Raw genomic sequence first — 24132 nt, forward strand, 5'->3', positions numbered from 1 at the left:
CTTCCTTTCTGGGCTTCTTTTATTGTTTTTAAATTCTATCTGACTTGTAATCAACAACATCTTGGTAGAGAAAACATAAAAGGAGAAATAAAAAAAAAAAGTGTTTGGGAGGGAAGGACTCATATTTTGAAATGGAGCATATTGAGAGTCTAGACAGCTTCTTGGCTAGCTGTGATTTTTGAAGCATCTGAAATACCCCAGGGGCAGAAAAAGCTCTCTTCCTGCTTCTGAAGGATTAAAAAAAATAATAATTCCAGAGTGGGCAAGAGCAGAGACGTGTAATTGCACAAGGAGAGGTTTTAATTGTGAGATGAAGGCATAGGACCTTTTTTTGAAGCCCACAAATGGACTGTCTTCATGACAGCATTGCGTATCATTCTGTCAACTCCAGCTCGGGATGTGGTTGCTAGGCAGCGGGCTCTTATGTACCTATAGTCTCTCTGATTTGCCAGCCTTCTGCAGACACATGGTAAGGTCCTTTCCAGCCTATCATCTAGAGGGACTTTTGCACGCCGTCTGCATACTGCTGAGATTCTCTACCTGAATGTGATGAGAAAAAGATACAGTTAAACGAAACCTTTTTTATTTTTTTTTGCAAATCCCGTTCTGGTACTGTTTCCGTAACCCCCCTCCAAAAAAAAAAAAAAAAAAAAAAAAAAAAAAAGGCCATGAAACGGAGACCGGAACAAGGAAAAGAGGTTAGTGGGTTAAGTGGTGTGTGTTTCCTGCGTTTGCAAAGGTGCCTATAGTGAGAAGGGCGGCTGTAATTCGGCCATTAGTTACAGATGGTGGCTGGAGGCTTGAGATTCATGCAGTGAGATGAGAGCTCTTGTATCTCTTTCCAGCGATGCCGACTTTAAACTGCTTTGAATATCTAAATCAAGACGGCATAAAAAATAGTGGATTTGATACTTAATGATGCTGCCAGCTGGTTCCTTTATGTATTTTGTTGCAGAAATGCCTACAAATGTGAACAAAAAGGAGTTAATTTGCCAAATGAGGTTTCTGTCCCCCAATCCTTGCAAAAATGGCATTAGTGGCAAGTAGGTAAAGAACATTCAGGAGAATTTATAAGCAAATTAGATTTTTCAAAACTTTGCGCTTTGAAACAATTTGTGTACAACTTCTGGTGAAGGTTATGAATCTCAAGTGGTGAAGGAGAGCATTAAACACATCACCCCAGGGATTGGCAGTGGCATAAGAAATATTTTTGAACAGCATAACTTTTAATGTTTTTCCATTCCTTAACTCTGAAAGCTTTCATTCCGTTTGTATGAATAGCAAACTCAAACATTTTTCAGCAGAAACCTAGTTATAGTTACTTCATGAGACAAATCCCAGTACTATAAATGCAGAGACTTAATTGGTGGAAACAGTATCACACTCTGCAAATTAAATACTGTTTCAGCCTGATTCATTTTTGCCCTTCACTCTGCTTACAGGTACTGTTTGATGAGTGTGAAAGGATGCTTCACTGATTTTCATATTGATTTTGGTGGCACTTCAGTGTGGTATCACGTTTTCCGTGGGGGAAAGGTAGGTGAACCTTGTTTCATGTTTGTTTTTATGTCTTTGTGTCTCTTACGGAAGGAAGGGGTTACTTTCTTTTTATTTTTCTCTCTTACTGTGGGGTGGTGGGTTTTTTTGGAGGAGGGGGGCAGCTAGGCAGTGATTAGTCTGTTTTGGCTAGCTTTGTTGATGTACATTTGCTGAACTAGGAGGACACCATTCACCTTTGTGAAACAAATGAGTGATTTATTTGAAATATCAAATGTGTTATTTGCTGTTGGTGGTGCTTTTAGGCGTGATGTTGCTGCATGGTTTAGAAGTGTCTTGCAGTGAGTATGTGGCTGTGTGTACCCTTGTTGTGTCAGAGTGCCCTCACAAGTCTCCTTCTGTAGCTGGGGCTTCTGTTTCCTTTTAGAGATTCCTTGTTCCTTTAGTGTGCACATGCACGCTATGTCAGAACTAAAATATCACAGGATACAGAAGCATTAAAATACACAGCATTATGGCTACATTCTCATCTTTACTGTTGTAGGTTGCTTTTCCCACTTGTAGTATAGGCAGCCTATGGTGGGAACTGAAATAAATACAGCAGATTGAACATCTTTGTGGTACGAATACTGTTCATCTGTATAGTCCAATGAAGTTGTACTATACCAATGCACTGTTTTGAACTGAAAGTAAACTGCAGACATCTTCTGAGTAAGATGTTTCATGGAAGAGAGATGGCAACTGGCAGTTATCTTGCCTCTTCCAGTACATGGACTAATTGCTGCTGCTGTTTGCTTCTGTGTGCAACACCTGGAAAACACGTGTTTTATGCAGAAAGCAGGCTTGGTGTTACACGTTCATTTGTTTAACACATGATAACCTTGTTGGAATCTCTCAGCTATTTGTTTTTGTTTACTGTTGATGATAGTTAAATCTTTGTTTTATTTTTAGATCTTCTGGCTGATTCCGCCTACTCTGCAGAATCTAGAACTTTATGAAGAATGGGTTCTCTCAGGAAAGCAAAGTGATATCTTTCTGGGAGACAGGGTGGAACGATGCCAAAGAATTGAGCTGAAACAAGGCTATACATTCTTCATTCCTTCAGGTATTGCCTGTTAACTAACTGGTTTTGGAATCACTGGAATTGTGTTTGACTAACAGTTCTCTGCAAAACAATTTTTCACATATAAACCCTGTAGTGACCTCTTTATTTGCTGTGGTGAAAGAAAGGCTAGGCACTGAACGCGCCTAATTTTCCAGAAATTGACCCATCCCAGACTGATGAAAAATGTACTGTGAGGAAGCATGTGCAGTGATTATTTGTGCTATACCAGGGAAAAAGAAAGAGGACTTGGTTCTCTGGGGCTGTCAGTCCACCACATCTCATCAGAGTCATACTTACTTTTGTGATTGTTAGCTTTCTTGGAAAAATATTTTACTGGTTTTGTGAACTGTGCTGGCAGGTTTTATCTGCAGTTCAGTAACCTGCTTCTTTGCCTCTGTAGCCAGAGGCGGGTCTCGGTTCCCTGATGGAGCTCAATGGAAATTCTAGTACATGGAAGAGCAGGTGCTGTGCTCCCTCAGGGTTGCTTCTTGGGGAAATAAGTTTATTTTACTGCCGTAACTCTTCAGAATTTCTGCTGATGGAGATTGTGCTAAACCTGGACATCTTCCAGTAGCCCAGCCACACTTAATTTTTACACTACTGCCTACCTCAATAGCTGTGTTGCATGATTCAGGCTCTTCTTGCAAATCAACCAAACAGTTGCTGCTTTGCAGGCTGGTGGCTTCAGCCCTTTCTGCTCATACCTAAATTGGGTTAAGGATGGTGCAATTTGTAACACTCCTCATTTAAGATGATATGAGACTTTGCTTTCTTTGACTGTTGTGGGACTATAAGTTTGTTTATAATGATATAACACATTGTCTAGTGGATCTTACCAAGGAAATAAATATAAGTAGCATTTCTACATGACAGAAAGACAGATTGGTGGTTTGTCAGCTCTAGAATTACTATGTGGAGATGATATTATTATTTTTTTTAGCCCTGGAGACAGAGAGAATGCAGGTGATGTGAAGACAGTGACAGTGTCCTTGCCAACTAGGGAGCATTGTTGGTATCAGGTGAAAGCAAAAAATTTGCACATTTTTAAGTATTTGGTAAGAATCAGCCTGGGAGGTGACAGGCAAAATGACTTTGAGAGTGGAGGAGTTAATCCATTAAAGGAATTAGGTCTTCCCTTGAAACAGGTCAGAATGTGCTGTTACTGTTTGAACTGGGTGTTTGAATGTGCCTGCGCTGTTTGCTTAGATCCTGTTACTGCATCTTTGTATTTATCTTCATTCCCCTGTGAACAGCCTCCTATGAATAAGACTTTCTGTATGTTAGTTTAGTCATGATCGGCAGTTGGAATACAGCAAGTTGTGGGAGCTTGTACAGGACACAGCTGCAACATGGTGGCTGAAGTGATGCCAAATGTGGTTTTTGACTGTAGTTTCTGTTTTCTTAGGAAAGCCCAAAGTACAGAAACACCAGTACCTCAGACATTTGAGGCTCTATGCAATATTTGAAAGGCATATATGAATAATTTCTCTGTAAGCACCTCATGGATTCAAGGTGTTTTCCTCTGCTCTGTGTTGTTTAGAAAACTTATTTGCAAATCTCTTATTTATGTGAAAGGGTGCTATTTCTGTGTTTGTTTTGGAAGTATAGGAATGCCTAATTGAAAGCTGTTCTAGGTCAGCGAATTGAGCATAGCTGTGTAGAACAGGTCAGTTCCTGTGACCTATTTGCCCTGGTTTGTGCGCATATCACATTAGTTACTGTTTGAATGTGTTTTGTATGTATTTTACAAGTGTTCATAATGTTTAGGTTCTGGTAATGGGTGTGTCCCATACTTTCAACTGAGCCTGATAAACTCTTGACCAACCCCAATTCATCCATGAGGAAAATTAACTTAATTACAGGTCTGGTCACATAAGCGTAGAGTGATACAGCTAGTGTTTAGCTGGATTGTGAATGGAGAACATTTCAGCAAAGGGCCTTTTCCATAAAATATCCTTCTCTGCTCCTGTTTTCAAGTAATTTTGGGGGTTGGTCCTACAAATGTAATTATACCATAGCAGTGTGAGGGTGAACTAGGTAGAGAAGACTGTTAAAAGACACATGAGGGAGTGAGATCATAGGCTTGTGGGAGAATGAAGGTTTCTCTGACAATCCAGGATCAGCAGTCGATCCAGTAAATCCCTGAAACTACAGACCACTTGGACAAGAGTGGGAATTACTCTTACAGAAGGCATAATTATAGTGCTCACCAGGGCCTCAGGGTATTTTCCTCTCCATCACTGCCATCATCCTTTCAGGATTAAGTTTAAACCAGTTAATTTCTACCTGTGCCTCTAATCCTGCAACGTACTGAGAGGCATGATCACAGCTGTGGTATCAAAGAGAAATTGAGCAAAGTATTGTCTGCATAGTGAGTCATTCTGTATGGGCCAAGGTGCATCTTGCAGCATTTTAGGATTGCCTCCAAAGGATGGAGTGGGGGGAGGTTTGCTGGGATGCTGAGGGATAGTGGGGGGGGGGGGTCTTGTGTAGGAGCCAGGCTGTACTCCTGATGGCCCCATAAGACTTCTCCAAACAACCGATGCACTGTTACAAGTTCTCACCTCCCACTTTACTGGTTCCCACTGATGAGTCAAGGATGATCAAATCTGGTAAAGTCTGCAGTAAAATGAGAAAATCAACTAGGAACCTGGCCTTTTCCATTAATATAATTGTTTAAACTTAGGTCAGCATAATTGTTGATTGAGAAATATACCACATTGTGCCATGATGAGGTTTATGGCCAGGTGTAGATTCAAGATGTTTAAACAGCTGAAGGTTCAAGAGGGGAGGAAGCTATAGTTGCTACCTGTGTCAGCAGATTATTCCCTCTGACCCCCCTGTAGAAATCTGACTGTTGTTTTCCCAGCATGGGAGACAACTTGTCCTTATGCAGGAAGACATTAGTAAAGAGTGGCCCTGGGGTGTTTGCACTGTGTGTGTTACTATCAGCAATGTTTAATCTTTCATATGGTTAAGTGTTCAACACAGATGAAATCTGGTCAAGGTAACGCATCTTACTCTGGTATAGTGGACAGTGGATGCTGCATATCTGACCCGTATGCCAAATGGAAGGGAAATTCTTTATAGAGTGTGCTGCTAGCTTCTTTCCTGAATAGACCGTGATGATCTGGAAGAGGAAAAGCATAATCTCAGTGCTCGGTTACTGTCTCAGTAGGGAAACAACAAAATTTAATCAGTCACAATCAAATCTAGAGGTTCAGTATTATTTGCGCTGTAGCTTTCTTCTGTACTGTGTGTGTATCCAGTGATGACTTGCAGGGAGTATGTGTGAAGTGAACTGCTGGGAATCCATTCTGGTGGTGTTATGGAGAAGTAGTTTAGATATGTCTGATCACTGCACTAGGAACACACAGAACCCGTGTTTGGGCAGCATCCCTCAGATTCTACAGCTCAGGATTACTGTAGGCACATGTTTCTGGCTTGTATGCAGCCACTTGTTCTGTTATGTCCTGATTGCTCCCCTACAGCCTGTATGAAGTACAGCTCACTACGTTAATGCCAACGTGTTACCCAGTTTTTAAATATCTTTAGTGCTTCTCCTTTTAAGATTGTCCCACCTGCCCTTCTAGTCTCAAAACAGAGACCACCAGTGGGTGCTGGAGATAACAGTAACCAACAACTTGTCAGCAGAGGTGCTGGAGGGAGTGAAATGTTCACTTCTTTAGAAAACCAGTGAAAGCAAGACTATTGGAGTTGATTGTCAGTGTTGAAGATGCTCAAAGAGGTGGTTTTTGCAACTGGTGTATGAAAATGTAGTACATCCTTCTACATCACTGCATAACTTCACTGGAACCTTTTATCTCTCCTTGTTTGCCCTTCACCTGCCACTCCAGTCTTTATGCTCTGTAAACCATCTTTTACTTCTATCCTTGCACTTGTTTTTCTTCAAGTGGTGCATTATGCATTGAATTCCCTTCAGTCTTGATTCTCTGAACACCATGTTAGTTTCTCTTGTGTACTCCTAAATATCACTGTTGTTACCTAAACCAAAGCTTAAAACTAAACATAGACAAAATGAAAACTTCATCCTTTTCCAATCCACTTGCTTTTTTGAGTCTTTTAGTCCTGCTGAGTATGTCATTTTGATTGTAAGTGATGGAGCTCTGACGTGTCCTTCCCCTCCTTCCCTGTTGTCCTCTACAAACAAGATCTTGCAGTAGTTTGAAATATGTTAAGCTTGTTTATTTTTTTTCTCAATTTCCTGCCAGATATCTTTTTCAAAAAAAATTACCTTTTCTTTCATGCATGTGTATATGTGCTTGATGTAGACACTTGCACTTCAAATTCAAGAGTTTGCACATGCAAAATTGGGACATACAAAAGCAGGCCAACTAGTAATCTCTTGTGGAAAGTTTGTCTTGCAGTATTTGTCTCTGTTAGTGTTGTGAAGTAAAAGTGTAATCATGTGTCTTGAAAAGTCAAACTTGAGCCTGTTCTGGATTATTACTGCCACAACATGGCTAAACTTGGATTTTTTTCTATTTTTTTTGTGAAGACCAATTTTTCTGACCTCCCAGGAAGTTGCCACGCTCACAGTGGATACAATGTGATTCCAGGGTTTGCAATGTGGTGTGTCTAAAAAAGTGTTCAAACATACGGGTTTTGGTTCCTTTGGCCTAAGAGGGCTAATACCACCAAGGGTTACTGTCATCATCCTGTTTCTTACAGTCTTTTTCCAATCCTTTGCTGCCAGTCAGAGGCAGTAGACACATGAGCAGGTATGTCTTTGGGCTGACTCTGCATGGGCGTTTTTACTGTAGGCTTTCCAAATATGTAGCTTTAATGTGAGGATACTGAAGAGACGGGGTGATGTGCTCTGTGTGAACTGGCAGTTTAGAGAGCTATGTTTGTGGGGGAGCACAAATCCTCAAGTAGCCAGGTCATTTTGAGTGGCTTTTGTCTATTTGTTAAATCTGACTGTAATGGTCTCAATAACAGACCACTACATGGTCCATAAAATAATGGGCCAAGAAGTCACTGTGCATTTATTATTTTTGAAAATTGAATAATGGACAGCCATTAGATATTGTAGAATACTTCTGCAGTGCTGATTTATTAGACATTCTCATGATCAAAATCCAGACAGGGTAGCTTACTGTCAGCTGGGCATGGTGTTTCTTTCTGGATCCTTCAAACTTCTCGCTACTGTTGCTGCGTGCTGTTTTATAACAGTTGTGTTTCAGCTTGGAGTTGGCCCTGTTCCACTGAGGAGTAAGCTGTTTGTTTTGCTTAATTTTTCTTATGTTCTTTATAATGCACTTTGGGCCTTTGACATGGAAAACATGCCATTATAGTCTCTCTTAATTTCTTGAGAGCTGAAGAATGAGCCACAGTCTTAACAAAATATTCTTGCTGATCTGTGGTGATTATGGTAACATGAGAGTCCTCCAAAGTACTTTGTTTCCAGTCAAATGCAAAGAAATAATGACTTTTCTTAGGTGACTGTTTTTAGGAAGGCAAGTGGACAGAAAGAGATGTTCTATGCTAGACAGTAGGCAGCTATTTGCAAGGATTCAAAGTGCTTCAAATATTGTATTGGTGGTTATCAGTAGGATTCTGCCTATTATGAGTGTGCGGTCTTAGGTCACCTCTGCTATGCCAGTCAGTATTTGATGAATTATTATGTGATGGGGCCAGAAGGTAGCATATAGTCTTTATATGAAGGAGAATGACAGGCTATTAAAATCTGACTGGTAAATTTTTTGCACGGAGTTGTGCTAGGGCTGCATAGCTGCCTGGCTATTTTTGGTTGCTGTTAGCTTTTCACATTTTGGGAGTTTCCACTGACATTAATGGAAGCTCCATGCTGGAACCTTTAGGGACCAAGTGATGAAGATCAACGAAGAGGATCAGAGAGGAGAGCTTTTTGCCTTGAGTGTCTGCTTTCAGATAGAAGGTGACAGCATAATGTCGGATTTTTAGTCCTATTCCTCTGCAGTGCTCTACCTAATTGTTATCAAATGATGTAAGATTGAGAGTTGCTGTATTACTTGTACTACCAGGGCAAAATTAGTAATTTTTTGTTTTGTTTTAAAATGTAAACATGATGTTTCCTTGGTATATTTGGTTGTGGGCACTACTATGATGTCATCATTCTTCTTTTGAGGTGAGAGAAATAACGTTTCATTTACTAGCAGTGCCTACTCTAAGGTTATCTCTTCAGTCACTTTTTATTTTTGAGACGTATATATTTCACCTTTTCTGCCCCAAGTTGCTGTAGCATTGCAGGAAAATATGTATGCCTTCTATATCACATAGCAAAATATCTGCTCAGTTACTAATGAAAACAGACGTACCATGGTTTTGGCTTGGAGCTTGTAGTCTGTTTGCATCTTAGCTTTATAAGTTAATACTCTTCTATTATTCTCAGATGGATGATTGCATCCTTGAAGATACAGTAGGAATTTGCAGGCCCCTGAAATCTTCTAACAAGTTTGCAATGTTTAATAATACTTGTTTTATAAAATTCAAAAGATAATGAGATTGTATCTTTCTTTTAACTGTTCAGAAAAGCTTTTGTTACTGTTAATTTTACCTTCTTGATTTACTAGAGATGATAACATCTAAATATTGAAGTGCATCTTAGGAGTGGTGGAATAATTCGTAACTGTAATTCAGCTGAGGGTATTTCTGAGCCTCCTGAACAGAATTCCTGCTCAGTGTTGGCTTGCCTTCAGAAACTAGGATTGTGTTGGGGGAAAATACTCATAAATCACCAAGAACTGAAATAAAACCCATAAGTGAACGGACAGTCGTCTTGTTGAGGCTTGAAATGAGGGTTGTGAACAGTGACTATACAGTGTCTGTACTCCCAAAGCCATCTGTCCCCATTTAGCTGAGCTTGTTGCTGGTGTGTGGTCTGAAGTACTGTGCTCATGGGGCAGGACCGTGCAGTGGCCGTTGTGTTGCACTGAGGGTGTGCTGTAGCCGTGAGCTGTAAGACCAGCCTGCGAAGGAAGGGCAGGCTGGTTCCACGTTCACTCAGTCATTACCACTGCCAGCACAGGCTGGTTTGAAACTGGTCACCCATGAGGAAGAGTTTTCTAGTTCGTGACTAATCCTTGAAGCCACACAGGGTATGTCTTTCTTTCATCTATAGGATTTAATTGTAGCCTTAGAGAATATTTAGCAGGTGCTTTTGTTTGTGTCTTTCAGCCAAAAATGAACAATATTTTATTCCACTGACTTTTGACTTTTTCAGTCCTTAATCCATTTGTTCTGATGTTATTCCAGTGCTTCATTAAGGATAAAATTAAAGTTATAGCATTTTATTCTGTGTTGCCTTTTTTTTTTTAAAGAATATTACAGTTTTTGAGAGTATTACCAAGGGGAGAGATGTTATCTCCTGTCTTGGACTAACCCATGAACCATACAGGGTTGTGCAGTAGTACCAGGGTTTATGTAAATAGTAGAAAGCGGTCACTGAAGAGAGAATTGATGACACTTGTTTCAGAGGTGTCTGTATTGGTAGCTATGTGGCAAGTTTTTGCTGTGAGAGCTGAAAAATGCAGACATGCGTGAGCAGACATGATGGGCTGTCCAGCATAGTGACATGATCGTGCATGTCAACAGCCTGTCAATTCATCTGGAAAAAAGTAACGGCATAGCTGAAGGTGGGGCAGATGGGACATGTTGGTGTGGATGATGTTAAAGCAGTCCCCTTGGCCATCCTTTTTGTTTTATGCATACAGGCAGCTTGCTTCTGTTCTGGAGGTCTATCTTCCTCTTTAAAAACCTTTGTAATTGGGAAGCTTAGGAGGTGGGTGTTCTTATTTGCAAATGGTCACAATGAACATTTATCCTTCTCAGTTTATTTCTGAGTCGTGCTTGTATCTAAGCTGTGGGAATGAATTGAATGAGCCATCCAAGCTTATCTGTTCCCAGAGCTCATTTCCACAATATATTACCCTCATGGAAACAGTTTCCTGTTTTCTGCTCATCTCTTGTTTCTTCCTATTTCTACTTTTCTGGTGCTGGCCTCTTCAGTTTTTCTCTGTACACAGCCTTGTTAATATTGGAACAGGAGATTCTTATTTTTTTTCCTTTGTAATGTCTATGCCAATCTTCCTCTGGTTTTCTACCTTGTCAATTCTCCATCTTGTTTTGTCTAATCTTGCCCATAGTGTCCTACGTCCTTGGAATACACCTCTTGGTGCTTATGTCTCTGCAGTTTCAATATTGCGCGTATGTTCCTCAGGCAAGTTGAAACTATTTTGGGATGCAGTGTGACTGAAAAACGCTATATAGCTGAGTGGCCCGTATCTATCTTAGGAGCAGGTGACTCCTCTGACAGGGCTGTGTCCTGTAGCTGGTAGTGGGGCTGTGAGCTGGATCCTGCACATGGGACCACATGAACTGCTGGAGATCTGAGGATTCCTTGGGGCTTAGCTGTGTGCCTAGCTCAGCACTGTTCAACAGTGAAGGGATGGTACCTACAGACATCATCCTTGACCATCTTTGAGCTATACCTGGAAATCCTCCTATACCCTTCTTTGGCTAGGGGTAGGAACTTTACTCCCAATAATTTTACAGTTAGTGACTTCCTGTTTGTTGCTTGGTCTCTAGTTTGTTTTTATTTTCCCAGGCCTGATGGGTTTTAGTGCTTCATTATTGCAAGGTTTTGTTATTGAGGACTGTGTCATAAAAAGCAGTATTTTCCATCTTGTTGTTAGAAATGTGTGCATCTTGAAGGACCTAATGTTTAGTTAGTCAGAAGGTAGGAGTTGAAAGTACTAATTGTTTGTAAGATGAGTTTAGGCCTGGGTTATAAATTTAAGTAGGGAATTATATACATTATCCGCAAAACCAGAGGTTGTCTCAGATACTTTACAGAGGACTTTCAGTTTGTACCTCCAGCTCTTCAACAATACAGGATCAAAACTATATTCATGTTTGTTAATATTTCTATTGAGGGTTTGTCATGTCTGAGATGGCATTTTTTGGAGCATTGGCTCAAGCCTGTGATAGATCCTTTCACATTTCTCCCCAAAATATTCGGACTGCTATCACAGAAATGTAGCAGTTATTAACACAAAGACCCTTGGCATCTAGTGGGGGCAGAGTCAAGAGGACAGGGAAAGTGTGATGGGAGTGAAAACCCAGAGAGCAAGAAACAATGAAACCAACTGCACTCCACTGTGAAATTTTCACTGAGAAAATACAGTTTGTAGGAGGCAGCTACTGTGTGGTTGTAGTAAAAGCATACACTTGAGCAACACCTGCATTGATGGGTTTTCATTTTATTTCTTATGCATATTTTTATACCTTTCATATAGGACTAGAAAGCCGGGTTTTAGCTCCATTACTCATTTTACTGAAGTTGTAAATACTCAATAACAAATTGTATTTAGAATTACATTGATCATCCCATTAAAATAACTTGATGCATCTGCCAGCTCCAGTATGTTTGTACATTGACTGATCTGTGCTGAGAGAACTGCAGTGGGATGTAGCAGTGAGGACTCTTCGATGTTCTGCTGATAACTGGCTGTTTCTGACCTGTCTTCTGCCACCACTCAGTCGTGTGGCCATGGACGAGTCATTTCACTTTTTCAAGTTTCATATTTTTCATCTCTCAAACCAACAATTAAAGTGAATTGTCACACAAATTGACCTTCTGTTTCAGCACCTGTCCTGTAGGTTGGTTTTGGGGACCCAGCAACAGATTTGCTTCAGCATGTGGTTTCCGTTCTTTCCCCCAACCACATAAATCTTTGATTACTTAATGGAAGCAGTGGCCCCAACTTCATTGACCTTAGATCTTTTTTCCTTCCCAGAGACTAGGATCAGGAAAATTATTTATTTTTCCAATAGTTTGCTCTTAGTACAGACTGATCTATTTCATGTGAGGTGGTGAACTGTTTCAACCATAAAGAGTTCTTACAGTGTTGATGTATATAGCTGCCGTTCTACCTCTACATGAAAAAAGAATTCCTCTCTAATTTGTTGTTCTTGATTTGGAAGTAATAAACAGGCTGGATTATTGTGAGTGAGACTCTAACTGAAATGATACTAACTGGAGCAGGAAACATGCAATAATGCTGAAAGCATCCAGAGCTATGAGCCACCTGCTTTTTTATATGTGTCACATTTATCATGTGGAATCAGACCCGTAAACTGACTGAGCTGAAACAGGTTGCCCAGAGGGGTTGTGGAGTCTCCATCCTAGGAGATACTGCAAAGCCATCTGGATGTCATTCTGGGCAGCTAGCTCTAGGTGGTCCTGTGCAAGCAGAGGAGTTGAGCTTCCAGAGGTCCCTTCCAACCTCAACTGTTCTGTGATTCTGAAATTCAGAAAAATATATCCAGAGTGGTGAGCTTGTGTTTCCAGGGAGAAAACTGTAATGCTTTCCTTTCTTTTCCTTTCTGCTCTCTCCTACTAATATGCCCTTAAATAAAAGGCTCAGTTCTGTGGCTCAAGGACTTCTCAGATACAGCTTTGCAGGCTTTTACAGTGTAAAGATTGTTGTGGAGGAGAGCTTTCGTGGCTGATAGCTGGAGAACCCTTTAGGCTGAACAGCATTTTCCTGCTCCCTCACTGATCTTGAAGTGAAGGAGAGCTGCCACAGCTTTAATGGAAAGTACTGCACAGTTAGGAGAAAATTGACTGCCCCCTATGTTGCTTTGCTGTCTGCTGGTTTATAAATTGTAATGCTTTTCATTAAAAAAGAAGAAAAAAAAAAAGTGTCAGGTCTCTGTGGGTCCCAGATCATTAGCAAGATCAATTCCTTTTTCACTGCAGAGATCAGAGGCTACAGTCTTGCATAGCCAGTCCTTCAGCTGCTGACATACCAAGCAAACAATACAGAAGCAGAAGAGCTGGTGTGTGGCTGCCTGAATTGCTATGCTTGGATTTTCATTGTGAGAGAAAATTCTTCCCTTGCTTTGGAGCCTGTGAAATGAGTTCAGTCCCTTGCAGGATTGGGTTGGAAGTCTTGTCAGCTCCAGTACTAGAAATGTTAAATCCCTTAACTTGAGGCTTGCAGTGAAAAAGATTTTTCTGTTGCTTCAGGAAGTTGATAATAGGATATGAAACTTTAACCTCTGAAGGAGGCCTGGTAATAATTTGAAATTGTTGAACATGAACATGTTTGAATCTGAACATGTGTGCTTTGGTGCTGGTGTGAAAGAAGTTTGATGTGACTCAGTCCAGTTCCACAGCCCTAGCCCACCACCGCTGCTAACATGATTTGCAACCCTACTGGAGGTGCCAGTAGATACATATGAGAGCTAAGTGTATTGCACAGACTGAATTTACTTCTTAGTCACGGATATGGTTGAGTCACAAGCTTGCGTGTTCTCAGTAAACACTGTAACTGTTCTGTGAATAAACAGAAGAACCCAATTTACAGAGGGTTATAAGACTGTACATCATAAAATGCCATTCTTCTGCTATGACTAGTCTTAAAAGTGTGGCTATGAGCATAGCATTTAACCTTTCACTGCTTTAACCTCTCGTCCCCTCGCAGAACGGGATTCAAGGTGTTGTTAAAATTTGATTATAAATTGCTTTGTAATACTACATAGCATGAGGCATTCTCAGTTCTTTGCTTTCCCTCTCTAGGGTGGATACATGCGGTTTATACTCCAGTAGATTCTCTGGTGTTTGGTGGAAATATCCTGCATAGCTTTAATGTTCCCATGCAGCTTCGCATCTATGAAATTGAGGACAGAACAAGGGTAAGGATACTTGATTCTCTTTTTAACTGAACAGTTCTTTGTGACTATGATCTGTCATAGTTGCTCCCTCGTATTCCCTTCTGACAAACAAGAACTGATGGGATCTCCGTGTCAGTTGTTGAAACGAGGTAAATGTGAAGTCATGAGACTTTCAAATGCTGGCTATTTTTAGTGGGTTTTATTCATCTGTTTTTCCCTACTTCCCACGGACTTGTCCCTTCTGTGTCTTTTGCCTGCCTGTTAAACTTCCATAAAACACCTTCCTTCCCTTTTGCACAAAAACATACTGCGCTTTACACACCTTTGTACCAGTACTTCTGGTAACCCCCTGCCTATCTCTGTGCACACCTGGAATGGATACCTGAACCTGGAGAGCTAGTGGGACTGGGATGGTTCTGCTGTCCACAGCTGAACTGACAAAGCTGCACAGAAGTTGTGTGTGAAACGACATCTTCTGTACTTTGCAGGATTTTCTTCTGCAGTGATTTAATACGATGCAAGAATTTCTTGAAACAGAATCTGGGGTGGGACATCAATCTGAACATTGTGATGTTCATCTAGCTGTAGCATCTACCTGATGGAAAGAGTGTTAACATCTTGGAGGAGTTTGCTGTGTGGCCTCTTTGTTGGCAATGAAAACTTTATCCTTGATTAATAAACAGGAGACCTAGTCGTCCCTACTCATCGTGTACTTTGCAGTTTCATGAAACAGCAGAATCTGAAGGAAGCGCCACTGTTTTAATAGGCTATTAAATAAACTATGCAAGGCAATCACAGCTTTCTGATGCAAAAATGGACCATGGTATGTGCCAATTCAGATGGGGATGTTTTGTGGCTGACTGTTCTAGAGGTGTTTTTTTGAGACAGTGCTGGTAAACCACTGGCACAGGTGTCAGCTGTGGTGTTAATGGAGATTTGGGCTGGCAAAATGTCAGTAAGTTGCAATTGTTCACTAAAAAGTCTTAAAATGGTATGTCTTGGACATCGATATGGTTCACTGTTGTTCGCCTCTAAGAGGGTACAATTCTGGCTCTAAGTGGTTTTTTACCCCAAATTGCTTTCTTTGCAGTGAGAGTGCATAGGCTTGAAGCAAATACATGTTGTTTGGAAATATTGCTTTGACTCAGGGAGAGGAAGGGTGTCCTTCCCTCAGTGTCCCTTACTTTGCAGGGGGTACAAGGCCTAGTAAATCTTCACATTGCAGAACAGTGGTAGGAGCAGTTGGTTTCCTGGAGTGATTTTAATGAAGAGAAGGAATATTAAGCAGAAAAATGAGTTCTTAGTGGAAGAGAGATGAAGACAAAAGCTGAAATTGTGGAAGTTAGAACAGAGGGAATGTAGCAGAGAGCAGAAGTGAAGGTCAAGACCAGAGCGAAGTTCAGCCTGGTTTTGAATAGGTGTCCCAAGGCTAGAATGTTAAGTGTCTCTAAGTAAGCATAAAGGAACATGGACAGGAAAAAATTAAGATGGCAGAAGCATGAAGGGGTCCACTGTGGCTAGACAGAGGTGCTAGGCGTGGGAAGTTTTTCAGAGTGAGTGTAGAGAAGAATTAGCAATATATGCCGGATATGTATGCTGCAGGTGTATAAGGGGAGGGTGTGTTGTTGCTGGGAAGGATGCTAGCACAGGCAACTTGCATGGAGAATGGGGAAGAGGAGACTGAGAGGAAGGATCTGTGCCAGCAACAAGTAATCTTCCCCACAGACATCAATGGAAATGGGAAGGAAACAATTTTTTTCCTGAAGTTGCATAAAATCTGAGCGTTTGTTCCCACAGGACTTGAGCAACCTGAGATCACATACCTTGGGTTGTAAACTGCTCGGTAGTGATTCATGTCAGGCCCTTCTCCTTGGGAAGCTGGGTACAGCTTTGATCTCCTAAGCTTTTATACCAGGAGGCAGAATTCCCCATAACAGTCAGATATGTTGGTAACTTTTAGGAACTTACCAGCCAGTTACATTGAAATGCCTTTTAAAATTCACTAGCCCCCTGATCCTGTGGGGAGGTTCTGGGAGCTGGGTATCTGCCTCTTTGAAAATGTCCTGTCACCTTTTTTTTTGGAAAGGGATACTACAACTTTTGGAAGTCTGAAATCAGACCTGTACTCTTGTCAGTTTTGGTTTAGATTTTCTTCAAAGTCTGTGTAGTTCTTTATCATTTCCCCTCCAAAAATATTTAAGTGTTTAAAAAAACCCCACACTAATTAAAGCCAACAGCCCAGAAGTTCCACAACTTCATAGAAATAATTTCAGTGCTTGTATGTTGCTGTGTGCTAGCAACGTGTTATGCACAGCCTGTACCTGTGTTCGCAAGCTTGTGCTTGTAGGCAGCCATAAAATCACAAAATTGTGTGAACAGTTGAATAGCAGGAATTTCTAGACAGAAACAAAATATAAGCCGTGCAACTAAGGCATACCAAAGTTTGATAAAAGGCAGGAAAGTCAATACTGTTATTTAGAAATAACAACACCCACCACCACCACCTAAAAATATCATGCAGGAATCTTGAAGGACTAAATGTTTTCAAAATAGGATTCTACTGTGTACTACTTCATTTGCTTTGCCAATCAAATTTTGTAACTACTTTGTACAAATAATTCTATTCATACACTAGCTAGTGTAGCAGACTCAGTACAGTATGTAGTTCACACAAATTTGCCAGTGTGAACATACTGCAAATGAGTTTCTCATCAGTATCGATCTTTCCATTGTGTATAGTACAGAAGTAAATTACATGATGTGATTGACGAAGTAATTTGCCACACTCAAATCAAAGTGTAATACAGGTGTGTTTCCCCTTTTCATTTTGCACAGAGCAATTTTATGGAGGTTTCACTGTGTTTAAACCTGCTATATAATGCTTAATCATCTTTGATTGCTGATATTCAAAGTCATTTTTATGCTAGGTGTAGTTGTTATTGTCTTAGCAGCTAAGACAAGAATAAATACATGGTTGAAACTGCAATGCTGATTTACAGCCTGATAAAATTACCTAGTTTATATACTTGTCATGCTTATTCTAGCTTAATTTCTTATATCCCTGGGAGACTTTTTAAGAGCGTTATAGCCATTTAAAAATAGTTTTAAGGAGTAATAAAAAACATGTCTATTGTTGGAAACAGCTCCTAATGTGCAATTGAGGTAAACAAATATTCTCCAGCCTTACAGTTTGTAGAGACTCTCATTTTGCAGTCTGGCTTTCCTAGAGGCCAATTAACAGCTAGTCAAATAGGCCAAGCTGTTTAGTGCTCTGCTAGACCAGCTTGAATAACTGCAAAGCTGGCTGCCATGCAGAGATTCATCATCTTGGCATAGGGATGTTAAGCTCTGTATTACTGAAGAGGAAGAATGTGTCAAACTTACTCCCAACTCATCTAAATTTAACTGCGTTAAAAAATTTCTGTGGGGACAGGGACAAAAGCGCTCAAAATATATACGTAAGGTGGTCACTCACAGATGATGGTGTTTGCTACTGATTTTGTTTGCTGGAATGTAAGATAATGTATTAAAGTTTTTGTAAATAATCATAAATTGGTTTTCAGTGTTGTGATTAGATTGATTAAACACAAGTGGAGTTTGTAATGATTTTAATGGCCATTGTGGAAGAGACTAATACTTTCTTAAGGAAGATGTGTGCCTTACTTAGGGGTTTTTGTTTTGTTTTTGGAGGGGGTTATAAGCCTCTCAAATAATTTCACTTTGAACTGAAGAAATGGATCGTATTCCAGAGAGGATTTTTCTCACTGTACAGGAATAATTAAAAAATTTATTCAGTGGATTGTAAATTATTAATCACAGAAGTTAGAGCTGGAAATGCCTATTAGATGATCTAGTGTATTTCCCTGCTGGTGGGGAGTTTAGTCCTCTGGCAGTGTCTGTATCAGATATTACACTTTAAATTCATCACAGAACATTTTTAATTTCTTTCTTTCTTTCTTTTATTCCTCCCCCCTCCCTGTAAGAGTTCATTTAACCATAAGTATACAATGGAAGAAGTATGGGCGTGTACATAACGCAGTTCCCATCCATTATAATTAATAAATGTCCAAGGATGTCATAAAGAATGTACTCCTCTATACTTTTCCATAAGGCAAACTTTAGAAGATTTTTAAAGGATTGTTAGACTTGCTTTACTGGCAAAAGGCACTGTAGATCTTTGCACAGTATCTCTTGCTACATATGGTAGCTCTTCTGAAGGTTTGTAAAAGCAGAGCCTTCTCAGGCAAATAGTGAATTACAGAGGCATGGAGGGATTTGCTGTGGGTTGGAACATTGATAGTGAGGCAATTAGGAACTCAAATTGAATATTAAAGATTGATATACATAATGGGAGCACTGCATGCATTACTGCCTTGTCTTTCACATTGAATTAACATTGGTAACAACTAAATTTGGTGAAGCTCAGAATCTGTCAACAAATGTTGAGCAATGATGTCTTTAATATTCCCAGGCATGTGGCTGAAAACCTTTTGAAGGCTGAGGGGTGGAAGGCGGCTTCCTGTTTGTAAGTCAATTCTTTGCAAATTTTGTTTCCTGCAGTGCTCTCTTGGAAAAATTTGAGTTCCTTTATTAGCGTATATTTTAGCATGGCTAATTTCCCCTGTGTTCCATAATAGTGATAAGTGACTTGATCTCTTCTTTATGACAAATAACTAAACCAAAGGAAAAATCTTCTCCCGATGCAGAAAGGCCCTGGGGTTAAATGTTATCACATTTAGGGGGATGTTGGTTGGTTGGTTTTTGCCTTCTTGCGTTTTTGTTTTTCTTCTTTTTGGTATGTGTGCTTTGTAATGACACAGGGAAACATTTGAAAAGGTGCGGCATGGCTGGATGCATGACCCATAGCAACATACAGTTCAGATTTGCCAGCTACATTTGTGTTGAATTTAAGAGATCTTAACTTTCAGGAATTGCCATGGAGTATTTAAATTGTACACTGTGATATGTTTAGTGGGGCAATACAGTATATTTTCCCTTTGTTACATTTTGTTTTACTGCTAAAAGCATTTGCATTTCCTGTGCCCTGGAAACACAGGCAAGTTCTTTGACTGTCCACCTTGGGGACAGTTTTCAAATACAGGCATTCTAGTAAGTCACTGCTGTGCTCAAGTGGATGCTTTTATCATCACACATGTTTCGACAGTGCCTGCTTTGCAGAGCTGAATCTGAGTTTTCAGGTGCTGGGTTAGCAGTTCTGTTTAGACTTTGGGGGTTTGAGAGATCTGAGGTGGGGTGAGCTTTTGTTTTTTTCAAAATGAGCTTCCTAAGATAATGCTCCTTTCTGATGCAGTTCAGTTTTTCATTAAAAGTGGGTGGACACCTCTTGGCTAGGTGAGCTGTTAATATGCATAGAATGTCTTAAAGCAGTTCCTATAATCCCAGTGCAATGCATGCATGCAAGCCTGCAAAATGCAAATTTCTGTGCCACCAGGAGAAAGAAGTGTACAGTGTAAGTACAAGTGCATGCAAGATGCGTGGCATCCATTTTTACAAATCAGAATAAAAATACATGCGTTCCTGCATTTTAGGAGCTTCCGAGATTCTTCTTTGGTAACCTCCAGTAACCTCCCATAGATAGAAAACTATGCTGAAAAGGAAGGAAACCCACTTTGTTTTCTTTTGAATCTGAAATAATCACACAAATAAATAGTGTTGGAGCGTAAGCTTTTTGTGTGAGAACAACAGGTCTGAGATGTAAGAAAAAGTAACAGCTTGACAGGATCTTTTGTCAAAATCCTGCTTTTCTATTCTGTTTGTGGCAAAAGCTAACTTGCTACCAAAATACTAAGTGTAAACCACATGAGGGGTTTTTACTTTTAACATGTAATTATCAATAATTAAGAATTTGTGTGTTCATTTGTTTAATCAAATTGTTGTGAAGACCATAATTGAAAAAGTTGCATTTTCTGCTTGACTCATTTTAGGTAGTATTGCCATTTTGAGAAAAAAATAGTGTTTAGGAAATAAAATAAATAAATAAATAAAAATAAAAAAACCCCACCTTTATTTTAACTTGAGTTTTAGTGACTAACATCTGTATGTGACCACCCTATGTTTATACAGTAGGTAAATAATACCGTAGGGGCCATCCATCAGTTTCATGATTTCACAAGAACACAAACCCTTTCCTCTCCCACCACCCCAAGAGGATACAAATTAGTGAACCAAGAAATGGTGCTATCATGGCAGGCAGGCAGGCAGTCTCCTCATTTTGTATGCTGAAGGCATACATCTCACTCGGCTCCCACCCTCTCTCCCCTCCCCCTCCTGCATACTGTTTGTGCTCTTGATAACATGATGAGAATGATGACTGGCCCTTGTGCTGCAAACTTCTTTTCTTTCCCCATGGACTGACAGTCTTGATCTTGCTTTCAGGTGCATGCCAAATTCCGTTATCCTTTCTACTATGAAATGTGCTGGTATGTTCTGGAGAGATACGTGTCCTGTGTGACCCAGCGCTGCCACCTCAGCAAAGAGTACCAGAAAGAATCAATGTTAATTGGTGAGTGAATCCTTTGAGTGCATATTCAGAACTGATGCTAGCACCTTAGGCTATTTACTGCTTTGGTTTCTACAAAGCGGGTTATAAATTGATTTGGAGAACTGTAGACATTCTAATGAACTGTTTCTTTATTTTGGGGTGGGGAATGTTTTGACTCTTAAGCATTTCCATGAAGTACCAGCCTACTTCAAATTATATTTATTGAGTGTTCCCTTAGCGAGTGGATCCCAGAAAAATAATTTTTGATGCGTTTGTTCCTTGGTTTCAGTAATGTTTCTGTTGAGGTGATCTGCCAAACAGTTGAGGATTTACTGCTGTGTTTGGCACAGTACCTTAGTAGCCAGAAATGTGTGCGTTGCAACGTTGCTCTGGTGAGATGGATATTTAGTCCTTTTATGGACCGTCTCCTCTACAGAATGCGTTATGGTCACTAAACCTGGCTTCTTTCTCTTTTTTTCTTTAATCTCTACTTTAGTTCTCTCTGGTGACTGACTTCTGGTTCTGCAGAATAACAAAACCAAGTAAACATCTACACAAATCTACATGATCTATAACCTAAGTGCAGGGAGGTCAAAGAAACCTTTACAATAGCTGAAAATGGACCATAGCAGAGACAAATAGATGTGCCTGAAGCAGGAAGGTGTTACCTTGGCACTGATATGAGCTTTACATCAGTGTGTGAGGATTCCAGTTGTTTTGCTGAACCGTCCTCTGTTTTCCCCCCTTTAATGGGACAAGACAGCAGGCCATGTTACCTCCCTGCTTTTAAGCGCAGAATGGCTGAAAGTAGCACAAGCACCAGCTAAATCTGAACATGTTAAGTTGGAGGAGGAGCAAGGTCTGTGCCTCCTGCTCCCTGAGTTGGCACTTGGAGTGAACCTGGCATGGTTGGAACTGCCCTGGGTTCTGGACAGAGCAGGGAAATGATCACCTACTAGCATAATTTTAGTAGAAGGGATTGAAGAAGTTATGGGCAGGTGTCACTCTCCAGTGAGTTTTACTGACCAAGAATAACTCGAGGAAGCTAATTGTGTAGTGAGGCCAGGGAAATTTTTTGGAGTCACTGGGAATTTGGGTGCTTCACATTTTGTGTCTCTTCTTAGCTCTGTGAGACCCTGATCAGAAGGGTTAGTTAAGCAGGAACTCTGTGTGGAGGAATTTTTCTCATTATGTAAGATTGTCCTAGAGGAAAGGACAAGTTAGCCCTTTGGATCAACTCTTTGTAAAGCAGTGACAACATTCTGATAACTAGAAAATAAGGAACAACCTCCTGTTGTCTGAACCACTGGCATGAAAGAGGCTTGTTCTGTGGGCAGGGTGGGGGTGCCCAGATTGCTGAGGTGTGGTTTTTGGAACAAATTAGGTGTGGAGAGTGGATGGTTCAGGATATTGAGATGGGACTTTTTCCAGCTAAATCACCAGTGTGAATTCCCGCCCAACTCAGTCATTACTGATAATGGTTTGGTGATCCCCACAAAATGTGCCTCAGTCCAATTACTAGCTGAGAGATACTCACATCATATAGAAGCACACTGGGAACATAGATGTCCGTTGTCTAAAGGGAAGAGGATTGTTTTGCATGCCCAAAGAGTGCCAGCTACAAAGGCATCAGGAAAAGGAGCCTAGCTGTTTGGAAAGTGGTTTGGTGGTGACATGGTCAGGGTCTTGTCTCCTGTGGTGGCTTCAGTTGCTGGCCTAGTGGAAAGTGAATATGAAACTGCTTTGCTGTTGTTTGGGCATGGTCTTAAGTTCTTTCCAAATTACTGTGAGAAACATGCTGCTTTCAGAAGACTATTCTGTTTCATGGACTCTAGATGTTGTGCAGCTGCCCTGTGAGCTGAATCAGTTCAGTGATCTGACTGAAAATTAACCCTACGGAAAAATGAATAGATTTGTTATCGGTAGGATTGAGCTGATCTGACTTGCAGCCCTACTGCATGGCTGCGGGTGCCAAGTTGAGGTAGGTGCTGGGAGTGTCTGGCTGGGCAGATCTGGAGCTGTTGTAACTGTCTTGAATGGCTTGGTACTTCCAGCTTACCAAAGTGATATCTACTGACAGTGTGTAGTTCATCCACCTGCCTGCTATCTCTTGACTTCAGAGTATTAGCATGTTGATAAAATCTCTGACACTGACATGCAGGGCCTTTCTCTCCAGGAGAAACAGATGTATGCTTTTTTTTTTTTTTTGTCAGAAACTTGCTTTTTATTTCTTGGCAGAATCTTAACCTTAAAATAATTATTTAGCTGGAGATTGTGGTTCAGAAGCCAAGATCTACTGTATCTACTGGATCTTTCACTTTGGCATTTGCTAAGTTCAAAGGAGTAAAGGTACATTATTTCCCTTTACAAAGCTGTTCTGCTTTGTTCTGCATAATACTGTTTCAAATACTTCCTCGTCTTTTCTTTTAACTGGTCTTAGCGTCCAGCCTCTTGACTCACATCTCTACAAAATGTAATCCTTGAATTACACTTGTTTGTTCTGCGTTGTCCATATTTTAATATCATTCACCTGATGTGGGATAGGATATCCAAATGAGGGCAGTGTTTCAAAACCCCACCATTTTGTTTTTAAGCTTTTCTTCAGAACTGCTAAGGTCCTTAAATTGTCTCATCCTTAGAGACTTCTCTATCTGGAAGCAATTTCTTGATTTCCCATGAGTGTCCCTTGACATAGTAATTTCCCATTATTCTCCTTAAAGAGTAATGAAACAAAGTACTTAACTTCTCTGCAGACCCCTCAATACATTTGTTTTCTGTCCTTGATTTAAGAAAAAAATTCTTCATATCCTTGTATTCGTTTTCAGAAATTTATCTTGAATAATCTTCATATTTTTGTAAAATAATCTCTTTGATGTGATTTGTTCTAAAAGTTTACTTTCCTTTTGGGTGCTAGGATTTGCTATTTTTCATCCTTGAGTTGTGTGGCTTTCTTGCATGCCTTCTAAGACAGTGGTCTTACTGGCTCTCAGAAGCAGAGAAGCCACAATTGATTATTAGCCAAGGAGGACATCACCAGAGAGAGCACAGGACGCTGCTTGTGGTCTCTGGGTTTCACAAGGTGGTAGTTCTCACAGGATTAGTAGAGATTCTGTTCTGTGCAAAACAGGGAGATGACTGTGGTGATCTAGAACATCTTTGGAGAACACAGAAAGCGGAGTTCATCAGCAATTGTGTTTTTAAGGATGTCTTTAGACTTCTCATTAGTCTCTAGACTACCATGTTTTGATTACATAGTATTTATTTGCTTTTATGTGAAGGTCGCTAGATTCAGAGTACATTGCCTACTCATGAAAATGTATTGCTGTGGTTGTGTTGCGATACCTCT

The 24132-nt window shown here is 40.3% G+C and overlaps 1 protein-coding gene across 10 annotated transcripts in view; it reads left to right on the top strand.

The window, feature by feature from the left end:
* The window catches only part of KDM2B (lysine demethylase 2B), a 126042-nt gene that overhangs the window by 47744 nt on the left and 54166 nt on the right, over positions 1-24132 (top strand). For 9 of the 10 annotated variants that reach the window (XM_055794823.1, XM_055794821.1, XM_055794824.1 and 6 more), the window contains 4 exons: positions 1443-1536; positions 2449-2602; positions 14190-14305; positions 20681-20807. In XM_055794823.1, the coding sequence (XP_055650798.1) occupies positions 1443-1536; positions 2449-2602; positions 14190-14305; positions 20681-20807 (491 nt within the window). Of the gene's footprint in view, positions 1-513; positions 699-1442; positions 1537-2448; positions 2603-14189; positions 14306-20680; positions 20808-24132 lie in introns of those variants that run through there. The other variant, XM_055794827.1, reaches the window with a different exon arrangement.

The sequence above is a fragment of the Falco peregrinus genome, chromosome 2, assembly GCF_023634155.1.
Source record: "Falco peregrinus isolate bFalPer1 chromosome 2, bFalPer1.pri, whole genome shotgun sequence".
NCBI classification, from domain to species: domain Eukaryota; kingdom Metazoa; phylum Chordata; class Aves; order Falconiformes; family Falconidae; genus Falco; species Falco peregrinus.